The following is a 15,665-nucleotide window of genomic DNA, read 5'->3' as shown; positions in this document are numbered from 1 at the left end:
AAAAGCAGGAGAAGTAACTTAAGAAACATTGTTAATGAGAAAAGCAGCAGAAGTTTCACGAGAGTTCAGCACAGACACGCAGGGTCAGAGTGGGTTAGTGGTACCAGCAAGGTAATATGACCTCACGAATGGATATAGGAAAGTCAACTTCAATGTGTGTGGGGTTTTCTTGGCTAACATGCAATGGCCTGCAGTTTTAATGCGAAAGGACGAACAAGCAAGTCTGGTGAGGAAAGACATTTTGAGAAGGCTGGCAGAATTGCGATTTCACCACTTTACATGTCCGGGAGCATTGTAAAAGTCGCAACGTGTTCCAAGAGCTAGAGGCTAGATAGATTAAGAATTTGTTAAGTTGAATTTTGTTTTTTGAAGAGATGTGGTCAGTAATACAAAAAACGACGCGAGAAATTGCTGAAGTATGCCAATTGAGTGCGCTGGCCAAGATCACGAAGATTCCAGTTTCAAGAGTGGCAGAGACACGGAAAAGCACACGGGAAACTTTAGAGAAAATGGATAGACGTGATGAGACTTTTCATACTAGTGTCGCTGCAAAAAGTCCAATTCTGCGTTCTGTTTTTAGACATGTACACGAAATTTGTGAATGTTTAGATACGGAATGCAACAAGTTAAACGCTGAACTGTCTGAAGTTGTCCACTCTCATTGTGGTCGACCCCTAGGTCTCAGACAAGGAAACGCGAACGGTTTTCTCTCAGAGTCAGTCAAGACACACTAGTTAGATCAGAGAGACCTCAGCCGAATTAACTACCTCAGAGGACCCAAAAGAAATTGCTAGTGATCACAATAGGCTTGACTGACGACTTGGGAATACAGCAGATGATTTTCATTGGAACAGAATTTGGTGAGGGACCATTATTTAGACAACAAACAAATTGTTGTAGTCATCCGTCAAATCAAAATGATAACAGTTCCAGATGTGATCTTCAAAGAGTCTTAAGTAGGTTCAATTCAATCCCTAATAACAAAGAGACTTCTGAACCCCCTGACAACTCCATGGCAAAAAAAGAATGATATGATAAACATGAAATAGGCAGGAAGAAGAGAGATAAAAGAAAATTACTGAAATCTAAGAGGAGTAGCAGGACGCAGATGCCGTAGTTACTCACTAACAACATTGAGGGCAGAGAAAGAAAGAGGTCAGATGTTCAACAGGAAGAAGAACTGAAAGAAGTATCCTTTGTAATACAGTGTCGCGGGACTGAGGATCGATTGCAGATAGTTATATACAGACGACTTCTCACCACAGACAGAGCTCACTTCCTTGATGGTCGACATGAGCAAGCTGAGCCCAGACTAGAAATAGAGGCAAGGAAAGTTGCGCAATTTCAATTAGAAGTCGTAGATCATGTTGCATTGATTACTTCGACTGATAGCGGCTATAAAACACAATTCGATCTACGAAGTCAATCAAAGTGGTGATTTGGAACGATGACACCCGGCAACAAAAAGACGAGGTAATGAAAACCCTCCAAGATAACAAGACCTAGAAACTATTGAACTGCGAGACTTATAAACTAGATCAACAACAGACTTAGAAAATAGATCAGCAACAGACAAAAACTTCGTTCTCGGTAAATGGGTTAGCAAAAAGCGGCGACCCGTCGATAAATAACAAAACATGGCATATCGTTATAAATAATTTTAGGTTCTAAAGTTCTGGACTATTTTTAATCTGGACCTCTGATCCAACATACCAGCAAAAAGCACTCATGACTTGATTCTACTTCAAATTCCAGCAAAATAAAGTCGTGGAATAAACCAAACTGATGTCAATACGGCTTTTCTGTACTCACCGCTTAGATTTCTGTTATCACACACCGCTTAGCTTTGATCTAAAACAGCCGCTCTCTTTGCTTTGTTCTAAAACGCTATTTACCATTGAGTGACGCAATTTTCTATATGCTCTTCTGTAAACCATTCATGTTTATTAACTGAATTGTTCTTTTTGCTTCCGTAACACAAATTTGATTCGCTATTTGCATCACCTGGAAACTATGATTGACAAACAAGCCTACATGAGCCTCTCAAAGGAGGAAGCGTTCAAAATTTTTGATAAATTACAAATAAATTAGAGGAAAAAGATATAATTATCACAAATGTTATTACCAAATATGCTCAAAAGATTCTTGATGGTTGATCAATAGTGCACGATGACTTAGCCAGGGCTCTGAAGACTGGAATCCAAGCACGACCAGGAATCACGGTAGAAATGAGCACGCAAACAGACGACTTTGAGAAGTAAGATCCTTCCAAAAAAACCGTTTCGAGAGGAGACTCGAAATTTAGTCTTGGGCAGTAGCATAATCGCTAAATTGGAATTTGTTAAAAAACAATTCCAATTGATTGTGCTGTACGTACATACAGGAGATCCAACACAAATGAAAAACTAAAGGTTGTCAGTGAGTATGAAGACAGAAAAATTGAAACGCTAATACTACAAGACGGCACCAACAATGTTCTTAAACATAATCAAAAAAGTGCGCAAAACCACTTTGCGGATCATGCCAAACTCGTTAAAAAATGTATTGTACAGTTCCAACGAGAAGTATTTGTTGCATGCGAAGTTTCTCCTCTAAGAAACTTACCGCAAAACATGGAAAAAAAACAATTGCATTGACGAATTTAATGAGCTAATACATAGCACATACAGTAAACAAATTGGATTTAAAATCTTGAATGTGAACAAAAACATTAAAGAGGAAGGAACTAGTATCGACCAAACAGACGACAACAATGTTGGATACATCTATTTCTTCTTTGATAATGTGCACCTCAACCATCGATTTGCAGTCCCGTTGCTAAAAAATTGGATGCTATCACATTTGTTACTTAGCTCAAAGGGTCGAGTAGACAACCAAATTCCATCTACCAATAAAGTGCAAACACATTTACAGGGCCGTTCAAATGACGCTAAAAATGCAAAAGCAAACAAAATCCAATTCAGCACGCAACACAGATTTAATCCGTTATTTGGCTCGCATGTTTGGCAACACCAATATAATCCAAATTATGCTCCTAATGGGTCACATGCTCAATATTGCAACTCAATTGCCCGTAACCACTACAACTATTGATGACAATAAAGAATTGAAAAAATGTTTACGGAGGCGTAGTTTTAACAATTTCTTGAGATCATACTTATGCTGTATCTGCGCCGAAAAAAATTTTTTTTTCCATTTTCTTCTATTGACCTCAAGCTTTCCCGCGTCAAAAGAGAAAGAGAAATCATAAAAATTGTGTTTTAAAAAGACTGTATGCAAGGGACTCTCCTATAAATTTACTTTAACAGTAAAACTAACTGCAACTTTCTTAATGACTCTGAATTTTACTTCTTTTATTCTCATATTAAACAATCTCTTTAGATCTCGTGACACTGAAACAAATCAAGGACCAATTTTGTCTCAAACTCAGACGCAAAATATAACTGAATTGTTTTTTTGCTTGAATTGCCAGAGCTTCTCTAAAAAACTTTTCACTTGAAACAGATGATAACAACATATACGAACTGTTTTTTTGCTTCACGGAGACCTGGTTAACAAAATCTGAAGAGGAAAATTTCTGCAACCCTTTCATAGACGATTATGTATGCTTTCGCAACGACAGGTCAACGTCGATGTCTGACAATAAGAAAAGGGGGATGAGTTATGGCACTAGATCCAAAACATCTGTCGCCAAAAATACGGCATGATCTGAACAAATTTAGCCCACAGTTTGAACCGATCTGGATAAATCTCACAATCGCAAATACAAAACAAGTTTTACTAATTTTTTCTCACTGCCCGAATAAAAAAAATCTAGCTTGTTTTTAAATGAATTAGCTTTAATCCTTGACTCTGCTACCACTGAAAATAAGCAGATAATTGTGACAGGCGATTTCAACATTGATTTTTTTAAAAAAAGGAGAACGAGAAAAACTGTACAGCAACTACACCTCATGGACTACAGGTTCAGATTAACAAAAAACCAACAAAAGTCTCCATTGACTCCAAAACTCAAACTTTAATTGTTTATCTCATATGTGAACCGAGCATATTTGAAAAACTTTTCACTTGTGACACTAACCTAAAAAATGACCATTTTGGTGTTGTAGGAATTTTTAACTTCTATGCAAAAACAAAACAACCCCGATTAATTTAATGTATTCATGACAAGAGCAAAATATTAAAAAAACAAGATACCAAACATCTGTAAGGGACTTAAATTGATCACTTTCATATAACAACAATTTGAACCCATCTCTAATGGTTGTAATTTTTCATTATCTGCTAGCGCAAGTATTAAATCACCATGCGCCTTTCAAGAAAAACTTCTGTACACGAAACAATAAAAATAGTTTCCAACTGGCTGGTTAATGGCTAACTGGAAAAATTAAGTCTCTTAAAATTTCAAATTTCGAGAAAAAAAATTTAAACGACGAAAACTACAAAACATTTTTAAAATAAAGCAAGATGCTTTGAAGTCAGAAACAAATGATTTCAACAAATTTTACGCAGATCTCATTGAAGCTGCGGGAAAGGACAGGCTAAAATGGCAACTGATAAATGAAATACGGAAGCAGATTTTCAACCACAGATGCAATCACGTACTGTAGGGAGTTTTAACGCTCAGAAACTGATAGCAGTGAATCTATATCTGCTGCTTTACTCGATTTATCCAAGGCTTTTGACTCCATAAACCACAAAAATCTTCATGAAAAATTTGATATGATAGGTTTTAGTATGTCGTCTAGGCTATTAATCAAATATTTCTGTCTAATCGCGAGCAGCAAGTAAAATTACAAAACATTCTATCGGATCCAGTCGAGCTCACAAGAGCAGTTCCTCAAGGAACAGTCCTTGGTGTACTGCTGTTCAAATTATACACGAATGACATGCATAAATACCGTGACAACGAAATAGAACTTATTCAACATGAAGATGACACAATCCTTCTCACATCTAATACCTCAATCAAAGATGGCAAAAAATTTTAGAAATGAAAACACAAAAATTAATTACTTTTTTCCAATCAAATGAGTTAAGTCTCAATGCCTCTAAAACAGAATTCATAGTCTTTAACAAAACAAAACGAACTACCAATACACATATGGTTGTTGACAATGTGGTCATTGATGAAAAAGAGGCAATCAAATGCTTAGGCGTCCACATTGATGGATTATAAGTTTTCCATGAAGAAACAAAACACATACTAAAAAATGGCTGCCGGTATTAGCACCATCTATACAATAAGAAGAACAATTCCAGACAATATGAAAAAAGCTCATTCTCAACGCATTAGTTTTGAGTCACATACATTTTTCAGCAACAATCATTCAGTCTATCAAACAAAAACTTATTCTAACACTGGACAAACAACTTAATTGGGCAGTTAAAGCTAGCTTCTTCAGAAAAAAGTTCGATTCATCTAGAGATCTGAAACTAAAGCATAGAATACTAGCTATGCATCAATTTTATTGAAATTAAAGCGAATAAATTACATCTCGAAGATTAAAACCAACCAACTGCCAGCATTTGATGAAAGCAGGGGCCTAAACTTAAAAGCTGGAAAACCAACAAAACTGAAAGTACTGGACTCGAGTACTGGGGCTACAAATTCAAAAGCTCAAAACTAGAAAATTCATTCGTTAGAAAAGCTTTACAGGACTGTAGTTCTTTAGCTTGTCTCTTAAGAAGAAACGAAAATAAAAAAAATTAAAAAAAGAATTCTTTAATCACATTTTTGAGGCGTTTAAAAAAGACTCTTTCATGCAGTTATCGGATTGTTTATCTTGGAAACATGTAAGGATTAAAAACTAACTTTTCTTGGGTTCCAATTTGAATAAATAAAATTTTTTCGCTAATGACATTGCTATTATTATTGATACTTTGCACTGCCATTTTGCTTTGCGCAATCTACTCATTTGTTTTTGCACAGCAATAATGGATTGAAATCAATTTACTTTTTTTAAAAAAATAGCTTTACCTGGAACAACTTTTACTGTTTGTGAAGCGGGGTTAAGACGGTGGAAAATTATTATGCTGCCTAATTAAATCACTTTATGGTTTGAGCAAGTGATACTTAAAAAAACTGGCACACTAAATAAACTAGCACCTTTTTTTTTGTTTGCAATAGCAAAATTATAGGGTCAAACTTTTTTATTGGTGCGGATTAGTAAACTCCTTGTTGCATAGAGATATATGACTATAATCTTCGACAAAAAATTCTGTTGTTCACATACAAGACAGAGGGAACTTTCAATGATTTCTGTGCCCATTAATCAGAAGTGTTATAGGATCGCTTCTTAAGCAGCCTATGCCAGACAAGGCCGGACAAGACGTTCACAAAACGTGTTGTGCCGAAACCTGAAAAGCAACATTTTAAGTTTAAAAATCCTGCTTCTCTTTCACCTGCAATAAATCAGACTGTTCAAATGTATCATATTTTATGAGGCCCCATAATTAATTAGGGTAAATGGTGTGGCGATACAAACAACAGGAAGTTAACAGTGGGAATTAGAAGGATACTACTTCATACTCAAAATATTTCTTTCAGCAATGAATTGTGCAGTCAAAAATTCGGACAGAAGTCCTCTGTTTTATCAAAAGTCCATTATCAATACATTGAAGATGCAATACAAGAGGTAATAACTCTTCCTGCAACCACTTTCAGAGGGTTTTGGCATTCAACAGAAGCTCCTTTTTGAATTTCTTGAGGAAAATCAGAATTCTATTTAGCTTTGCCTTAACACTAATTTGTGCAAAAGAAGCAATGAGATCCAGGCAGAGTTTTTCGTCATTTGGGATTGAACAAAACGTGGGAAATTTTTCAAGGGCTATATTCCAACTGGCTATATGGCGGCAAACGAAACATTTTTTGCAGGTAATAGTACGTTTGCTAGAATCCGAACTCAGTATTAAGATATAACACAGTGTAAAGTAATGGCCAGAAAACTAATTGTTACTGTCAAAAGCAACTCAAATATTCTTGAGAAGCAAATGATAGTTGGCTGAGAAGATCATTCTGTTGTTCCCGTGCTCTGGTTAATGTATTTATTAGCTGTATAGTTATCTATTGTTCAGCTGTAAGTTGTTTGTTAATTGTTTTTCCAATTCAGTTGAATTAAGCGCTGATGTGGTTAGGATTCTTACCAATTTTCAATATTTTGTTATTTTTTTGAACCCTACTGAAAATTATTGTTCTACTATTAGACACCTATCTTGATACGTCTCAGATTAAGGCATTTATATAAAGGTAAAGGGCCTTTTTTTCTTTTTCGTCTCACAAATCCAAATTAATCTCCCGATCTTTTTATCATAGCTCTCCTATGAGTCTCACGATCAGTTTTTTATGGCATTCTCTCTTTCTTAGAGTATTGGTGAATGCAATTTAAAAAGATAATGTCGAACTCAATTAACTATAAAAACGTTCTTGCAATGAAAATAAAAAACTAACTTTATCTGTGCAGATAGTTTTTTTTGTTCATGTGCTCTTGTTTAGATATTTATTAAGAACTGTTAGTTTCTGATTTTCTGATCCCTAACTTTAGGTGCTTATATGGTAAAGATTCCTCGGAAAATTGATTTTATTCCGGAAAAATAGAGTAAGCTATCATTATTTGGTCACCTTTAGGATCGCCGCTGTAAATAATGTTTCTATGATTAGATTCCTATCCTTATTTTAGTCAGTGTTAATCTTCATATTTTCCCCTCACAAATCCAAATCACTCTCTTGATATTCCAATCACATCTCTGCTCCCATTAATCTCTATTTTCTACTGTAAAATTTTTTGTTCTTCTCTCATTCGTGAAAAAAGCATTATTTTGAATATGTGTAAACGCTTTCTATTCCGCCGCCTGCGCAAGTGTATAACCCAAAACAAATGTACTTTTTCCTTCGAACACAATGTAGAATCTCTCTGGTCTCCTGTGCTGCTGAATGAGGACTCTGCCGTGGTCCAGTTTGATATACACAATGTATCTGCACACCTCCTCAGCCATGTCAGGTGGGAACTTAGACAGAATGTTGAGTGGTTTGATGAAGTAGAAAATCTGAATTACAAAACGGATTCTGGTTTACAAATGTCAAAACAATAGAGGAGAACTGCATGAACTAAAATGTCTGTACAGGATCGTTTTCAAGGTTGCTTCGGTGATATGAGCAACATGTGTTTTCTGAAGACCTGATGTCAGTTTTAAGTTTAATTGCACAAAAAGAAGTCACATTTACTTAATAACTTAGTGCAAACAGGGAGAATATTTCATGAGCTGTGAAAAATGCGTCGCTCGTGTAAAAGATGAAACGTATCGTGAAATAAACTTTTGTGAAAATTGGTAGGATGTTAGATTTAAATTAGTGATACCTTGTGGAGCATGGCTTTTGTTCTGTATTGAGGCTGACAAGAGAGACAAGCCAGGAACTCCCAGTTGGACTAAAACAAAAAGTAGTTAATTGTCCATCAAGATCCTTTTGAAACTCCGACGAAATCATGATTTAATACCAAGTAATTAGCGGGCGACAACGATGCATCAATAATACAGTACATTATATTCATTGTCCAATTCAACATTTTCTTTTATTCCTTATTTCCTTTATTCCAGTCGGAAATCTACAAAAAAGCAATGATGCAAGAAAATGCAGTCAATCAGTGTCGTCTTTAAAAAATAAAAATTTCTACAAAATTGAGAATAGGATATTTTTAATACTACTGGATTGAGCACATAAAAAATTGTCACCTTTTTCAAGGGTGTTTTAAAATTATTTAAGATTGGGCTATTTGATTTTTTATCATGTTTTATCTCTTAAAAAAAATTATATTTTTCTTTACTTTCCCTTCATTATTATCATAATTACACACTTTCGGGTACTAGTAACTATTCGGCTGTCCTTGTTGACAGATCGTCCAAAAATCTTGCGGGAAATGACCATTTTTGATCGTTTTTGAGCGTTTTTGATCAATAATTTTAGGAAATGATTTTGCAGATATACTACTTAGTATTTTAATCTAATTATATCTAATTTCATATAATTTTAAATTCGAGGTGAACTCATCTTGATTCTCCTTGAGACGTGTTCTATAGAATTTTTGCAAAAACGGCAATAGTAAGATCTCTGCATTTTTTTGTATGTGGAATTGCAACTCTTCGTACAGTGTCTTTTAGTGTAATTTGTGTAATTGTTCCAACTCTTCAATTTTTTGTGAGATAATTTTGACCCAATTTTGGCCGACTAATTTCTGTTGCTGTGGCGGAGAACAACAAAAACTGTATCTGTGCAACTGCCTTAAATTGCGCGGACCTTACGCCCAGTCAATTTCAGTACTGGGCAAGTCTAAATCCAAGTCTTATTTCATTACTGATTAAGAACCATGATCATGTCACTTTTTACACTTGGCAGTCTAAATCCAAGTCTGGGGTGGGATTTGGAAAGTCTAATACAATTCTGATTTAAGACTTGGCAGGACTAAATCGAATTCTGATTTAAGGCTTGGCAAGTCTAATCCAAGTCTGATTTAAGACTTGGCAAGTCTGAATGCAAGTCTTGGCAAGTCGAAATTAGCCGCAAAACGTCAAATATAGCCCAAAAAACGCCAAAAATTGGTCCGAAAAACGTCAAAAACAGCCGAAAAAACGTCATAAAGTGCTCCGAAAATAACTTCAAAAATGACCAAAGGTTTGGTCAGAACAAAGTTCATTCGGCCAGTACTTTGGCTGTTTTCGCTCGAACGGTCTTCCTCTGGGTCGAATTCTCCTCTCAAATTTGGAATGTTTTTTTGTACTGTATCACAATTGGATCGAACGAGAGGGCCTCGGTTTATCATGGGCACCCTCATAGTGCTTCCTCTTTTAAGGATTTTGCCTCTAGAGATGTTGTTCGACATTTGACAAATCTGAAAAATCAAGAAATGTCAATTTTCGTCTAAAATTTGGCTTAAAACGGCAGAGAAACGGCTGAAAAACGGCTGAAAACGGCCCATAACTACCTGAAATGACCCATTGGGGCCTCCCGGAGGTTCTGTAGTAGTGTATGTTACCATTTCGTACCAGTCTGATATCGATTTTCAGGACCCCGGGAAAGTGGCTAACATAAACTTGGAGATCTTGGCACTTTGCAAAATTTTTCGAAATTCGAAAATTTTAGTCGAAAAATTTTCAAAAGTTGGTTTTGACTTGGGAATCAACTTCCAAGTGTTATCCAGGTCTTGGCTAAGACTTGCCAGACTTGTAAGACTTGTATTTTGACTATCCCAGTACTGGGAAACGAACTATGACTTGGATGTAGACTTTCCTAGTACTGATATAGACTTGGAGTTCGGTCCGGGTGCAAAATTGCTCATAGGAGAGTTAGGCTTAGTTTTTGGGATTCTTTTTATAGCAGAAAAAATATGGTTAGCATTTAAGATTTGAAATTTGTGGAATTCTAGTAACCTCTCCGCTTTTTAAGTGGAAATCGGGGTGAAGTTATATGAAAAAAAATCAAAAATTTCAGATGAAAAAGGCCGTAACGTTTTTCAGAAAAAAGGGCGAAAATTTCTGAAATTTTTTTCTAGCAAACTATGTTCAAAAGACAAACAACTTATGTACTTTCAATTGTTCCATGCTTCAGTTCTCAGCAAAGCAAAATGCTGCCCCAGATTTTTTTAAATTAAGGTTTGCAAAAAAGAAATAATTTACATTTAAAAAAATTTAGCTTTGAAAGAAAAAATACTAAACAAGTTCTTTTTAAAAAGAATCGATAATATTTATTTTGAAAGAAAACAGTAAGAAAAAAATGTGGGTTCTACTTGAAAAACAATCTTGGGTCTAATTTGTTTTTATTAGAATGTTTTTTAATCGTTTTTAATCGGATCTATTGTTATGTCTTTAACTCCGCCAATGCCGGTTCCCAGACAATGATGCAAAAGGAGGATAAAGAAACAAACCAAATCGTACTGGAAATGCTCGAAAAGTCATGTTGATCTTGTCTTATGGTAGACTCGTGATTTTGGATAGCTGTGTGTGTCTTTCAACGTACCTTACTAGTATTCTTATAACATCATTTATAACTCCACCACTGCCGGTCCCATGCCGGGATCTCAAAAGGAGGAGGAAAAACTACTCAAATCAAACTGGAAAAGCTCGAGAAAGTCAGTTTATAACATGACTTGACTATTTTTTCAGAAACACTTCTACCAATTTTTTTGCTAAACATTTACATTTTTAGCTCATATTTCATCGTCATCCAGTCAAGTAACTTTTTAAAAAATTCAACATTTTGCAAGATTGTTGAATGAGGAGTTCAATTCTTGCAAGAATCTTGCCAGATAAATGGAATTATCTTGCATTATCTTGCAAGATTCTTTGCAAGATTCCTTGCAATATTCTTGGAAGATTTTGAATTCTTTGATCACTAAGGTTTAAACAAAATAAACTTAAAGAAACTTGGTTACTATCTTATTGGCAGCTGAAGCAGTTGATTTTTAGTACAGACCACTGAGATTGATTTACACAACAACCAGACTTTTTGTGTTCGTACAACTACGCAGTCTGTTTTTATTTGCTTTCTTTTCTAACATTCTGCCACCGATAACGGTAATTGGAAAACATGTGATGTGAAAAGGCAGTTTTAATACTTATTCTGTAAACAACTGCAACTGTCTTTTGTTCAAACGAAATATAAACTATATTATTTTAAAAAGACTTTCATTTATTTAATTTTGCAGTTAAAAACGAAGTTTACCGCGACAAGATTTATCGAGCAAGACTTTTCTTCTTTTTTGAGATGTATCAACCGACTGCGTCTATTTCTTTCATCTGTGCTGTTATTCGTATAGTTCAGAACGTGAGCTAAACTTGAGTGTAGTTCACATGTTAAGAGTGTGAATTGGTATTTACATTTTCCCGTTCTTCGAATTCTCGATCAGATCAAACTCACAGACGTGTGTGTATCAGCAGGGTTAATTGGGAAAGTAAGCATAAGTAGAGAAACCCAGCACGTAATCATCATACATTGAGCTTAATGCAATTCTGCTATCGATATAGTGACAATCTGTACAAAATTCTATCTGATTAGTAACAATGCCCCTGATCCAGCAGGCCTCCTCGACTTTATGAAAAGCAGACCCAAAAAGTTGAGCAAAGAGGTAAATGATGAATTTAATTACATGGCCGAGGACCCTAAGTAGAGTAGAGTCAAATTCTTTTTATAGGTTCAACTTAGTTTTTTTCATAAGTAGAGATTCTTTAAATAGATTCTATTATAACAGCTCCGAGTTAGTTGTGACATTCACAATTATGTCGTCGTTAGTCATGATATTAAGGAAATTCAAAATTTTTTTGATGAAAAGGTTGCAAGAAGAGACTATATGAAGAGTAGCTTTGCGTGTTTGATTATACTTGCGTGAACCATTTTGATTATAATCTTAGCGTTTGCGCTTCCAACCATTTCAAGACTGGATTAATGTTTCTTAAAAATTTTTGCTTGGGCGAGGTTTTCGGTACAACGAAAACAAGTATAACTAAGCAAACATCTGACCACTTTATACGCAAAAGGATTTTGACATGTCAAGTATAGGATCTTATTTCACTCAAGTTCGAGGACAATACTTTTAGTACCAGTCAGATTTGAGGACAAATAGAGGAGTCACGCCAATTCCTTTCCACAACAAATATCGTTGGAGTACGGTCTTTTCATAGAGCGAGGTTTCTAATAGGGATTTGGGATTTAAATTAGTGGATACATACTTGATACTTAGCTGATGAGAGGTTGTTGCCTTCCTCTTTACACAACGATGGCTCCACGTAACTGAAAAAATTGTCAGAATGCAAGACAAAATTACGACAAAATCAAGAATGTAAGACAAGATCAAATCGTCAGCTACATTTAGAAGATCACAAGTAACTTCTGAGCAAACCACGCTCGAGCAACGTAGATTTTTCAGGGAAAGATAGGGAGTTTGAACAGCTGTGAAATAAAACAAATTTGATTATATAGGTCTGTAGATTTGCAGGTCTAAGAACAAATTATTTCGGCCCGGTGGGACCATGAGTCATTTCACTCTGACACCCTGAGCTTTGCTGTCAATTCAAATTTAACGAACAAAAAATTCGGGTCTTTCCCATTATAGCCCCCCCCCCCAGCTTAGTGGTCAGATAACCTATAGCCCCCCCAATCATGATAAATATACCATAATGGGGGGCTATATTTTCATGGGGGGGCTTTAATGGGAAAGACCCAAAAATTCAACAAAAAATAAATTATTTAAAAAGGTCAAATTTTCTCTACTTTGGAATCTGAATTTTTTAAATTAAGCTAACCATTTAGTTAAAGTTACAAGCTAGAAATTTACAAATCAGCCATTAATCTCTTTCTAAACAAACAAAGAATCGATTTTCCTAAAACAATATAAAAATGTATTCGAATCCTGCTACCCACCTGTATCTTAGCATTTTAGTGTCGTTAAGGATTTATGCTATAACTTTTGTGTGAATTTGGCCTTAAAACTTTCTTTTCTATTAAAAAGTGGAAGTTGGCTCCATTTTCGGATAAAGTTGAGGCATTACTCCATTGAAGCATTACCCCATTTGAAGCATTACTCCACTCGCACAACTGAAGCAATACTCCATTTTCACTTACAAAAAGATTCCAAGAAACAGTTATGGGTACGTTTGTTAACCATAATGGCCACAACTTCTAAAACTATGAAAATCTCATATAAGCGCTTTTACAGTTGATGGAGAAGGTTGAAAAGCCTATTTAATGAAATTCTTGTTTTTGAATTCTGATAAAAAAAATGTTTTTAGAAGTAGATCTATGGCAAAATCTTATTTGCATTTCTAAAGACAAATGTGTATGCCCCAATCAATCAGTTTGCTAATTCTTTCATAAGAGTAACGTGGTGAAGTTTTGGGGGAAAAAAGCACTGAAATCTAAATGAGACAGTACCATTGATTTGAAAAAATCTGTTCTTGATTTCTTTTTAACTTGATGACGAACCAAAAAAGTGAACTCATTGCTGAAGACGTTTCGCTGGTAACTTTGTTTAGTTGAACTTGGTATGTCAGATGCTTGTCATTTTTCATAACTCCTTCCTTATCATTATTCATATCTCCATTTTTCCCTCATTGAGTGTTAGACTGTAATGTTTCATGCGTTGCTTTGTTTTGTTTAAGGCATCTTCAGTTTTAGCTGTAAATTTGCTTGAATCGTTGCGCTACACAGAATCACTGTAACATCGACAAACTGTAATATATGACAATTCGATGATATAGCAGCACAGTCATTTCGTTATCAGTTTTTGCACCTAAGTATCTACAGTTTTCAGATACTTCCAATCAGTGTCCCTTGAATTTGACATTTTGAACGATGGACGATTGGATATTTTTCTTTCCTGAAAACCGTTAACCTGCTTTTCCTCATTCAACCTGTTTTCCTTCATGTATTGATCTGTGTTGTTTAAGGCATGTTCAGTTTTTTAAACGAGCTTCATTCTTTGCATAACATGGAATTGCTATATCATCAGCAAACTGCATTACATCAGAACTCGTTGACATAACTTCACTGATATCACTGACAAACGTTTTTTAAAAAGGCATTGAGTCAGTTCCGTGAGGAACCGCCCGATTTGAGACAGCCCAATCAAATTTTGCTATCCCATTTTTAACGCAGTGTTTTCTATCAGAAAGGAAAGAGATTAATAAAATTCTAGCGTTCTCTCCAAGTCCTTGTTCATGAGTTTCTTTATTAAAAAATCCAAAGATATTTAGCTGAAAGCTTTTGCTGGGTCTAAAAAAGTGTGACAACAACTTCGTTTTCATCAACGCATTGGCTTGTTTTTTCAATTAATGAACTGGTAGTGTTGAGACAAGACTTTTGGTTTCAAAACCCGTATTGATGTTTGTCAATTACATCATTTAAAGGGAAATGGTGAGTTCATTCTTCAAGCAGTAATTGCTCACAAACTTTTGCTATAGTTGGAGTGACTGATTGGGGTAGATAAATCTCTGGTTCTAAAATTTTTCTCTGTTGTTTACGACTATTGCCGGAATACTTGACATGATCACCCCAACTCTATCTTTTAAATCATGTTGCAGTGTAGCTGAAGCACTGAATAAAACATGCGCTAGTTGATTGATTTGATCAGAAGAAATGAAATGAGCAGAACTTACAGTTTTCGGAGTGAGAATCCTCTGATCATGAAGACAATCATTCTGTATGCGTATCTGGCGTAGTCTTTAGTCTGAAAACATACCCTGGCTATGATATGATATGATAGTGTGTGACAGTTTGCAAGTTTGCAAAGAAATTGTAATACTGATGTGGTTATAATGTCAATAAATCACCTTCCATCCCACTCGAATAGATGCTTTGAAGACATCCCTGTCCATTGCTGTCAACTCCTGAAATAGTTTATATACTATAGCTATAACTCGCACTCGCGTCGAGGTTTCACCCTTAATCCACTCCTAATTAGCGGGGAAAAGTGTGTAGGAGTGCAATTTGAAAGAGATTACCCTGTATTTACAATCTTTTTACACTCTTTGCAAATTGTAATTTAGGGTTCAAAAGAAGGCTCTCACATTACTGCGTGAGGCACAGAATGTTCCTGCATGAGTGTCTTCAAGCGATTCATTAAACATGTATTGGGGAGGATAACACAACAATGTTTTGTTTCGCCAAAATATTCTATTTG

At 35.4% G+C, this 15,665-nt stretch overlaps 1 protein-coding gene across 1 annotated transcript in view; it reads right to left on the bottom strand.

The window, feature by feature from the left end:
• The window catches only part of LOC142342382 (uncharacterized), a 133,897-nt gene that overhangs the window by 80,466 nt on the left and 37,766 nt on the right, over window positions 1-15,665 (bottom strand). Inside the window, exons 4-8 of the mRNA XM_075393692.1 lie at window positions 15,316-15,372; window positions 15,142-15,212; window positions 12,718-12,778; window positions 8,358-8,426; window positions 7,884-8,046 (exon numbers count right to left, since the gene is read on the bottom strand). Coding sequence (XP_075249807.1) covers window positions 7,884-8,046; window positions 8,358-8,426; window positions 12,718-12,778; window positions 15,142-15,212; window positions 15,316-15,372 — 421 coding nt within the window. The remainder of the gene's footprint in view (window positions 1-7,883; window positions 8,047-8,357; window positions 8,427-12,717; window positions 12,779-15,141; window positions 15,213-15,315; window positions 15,373-15,665) is intronic.

The sequence above is a fragment of the Convolutriloba macropyga genome, chromosome 7 (assembly GCF_964194025.1).
Source record: "Convolutriloba macropyga chromosome 7, txConMacr16.3, whole genome shotgun sequence".
In the NCBI taxonomy this organism is placed as follows: domain Eukaryota; kingdom Metazoa; phylum Xenacoelomorpha; order Acoela; family Convolutidae; genus Convolutriloba; species Convolutriloba macropyga.
This window is presented reverse-complemented; position numbering and strand designations above follow the sequence as displayed.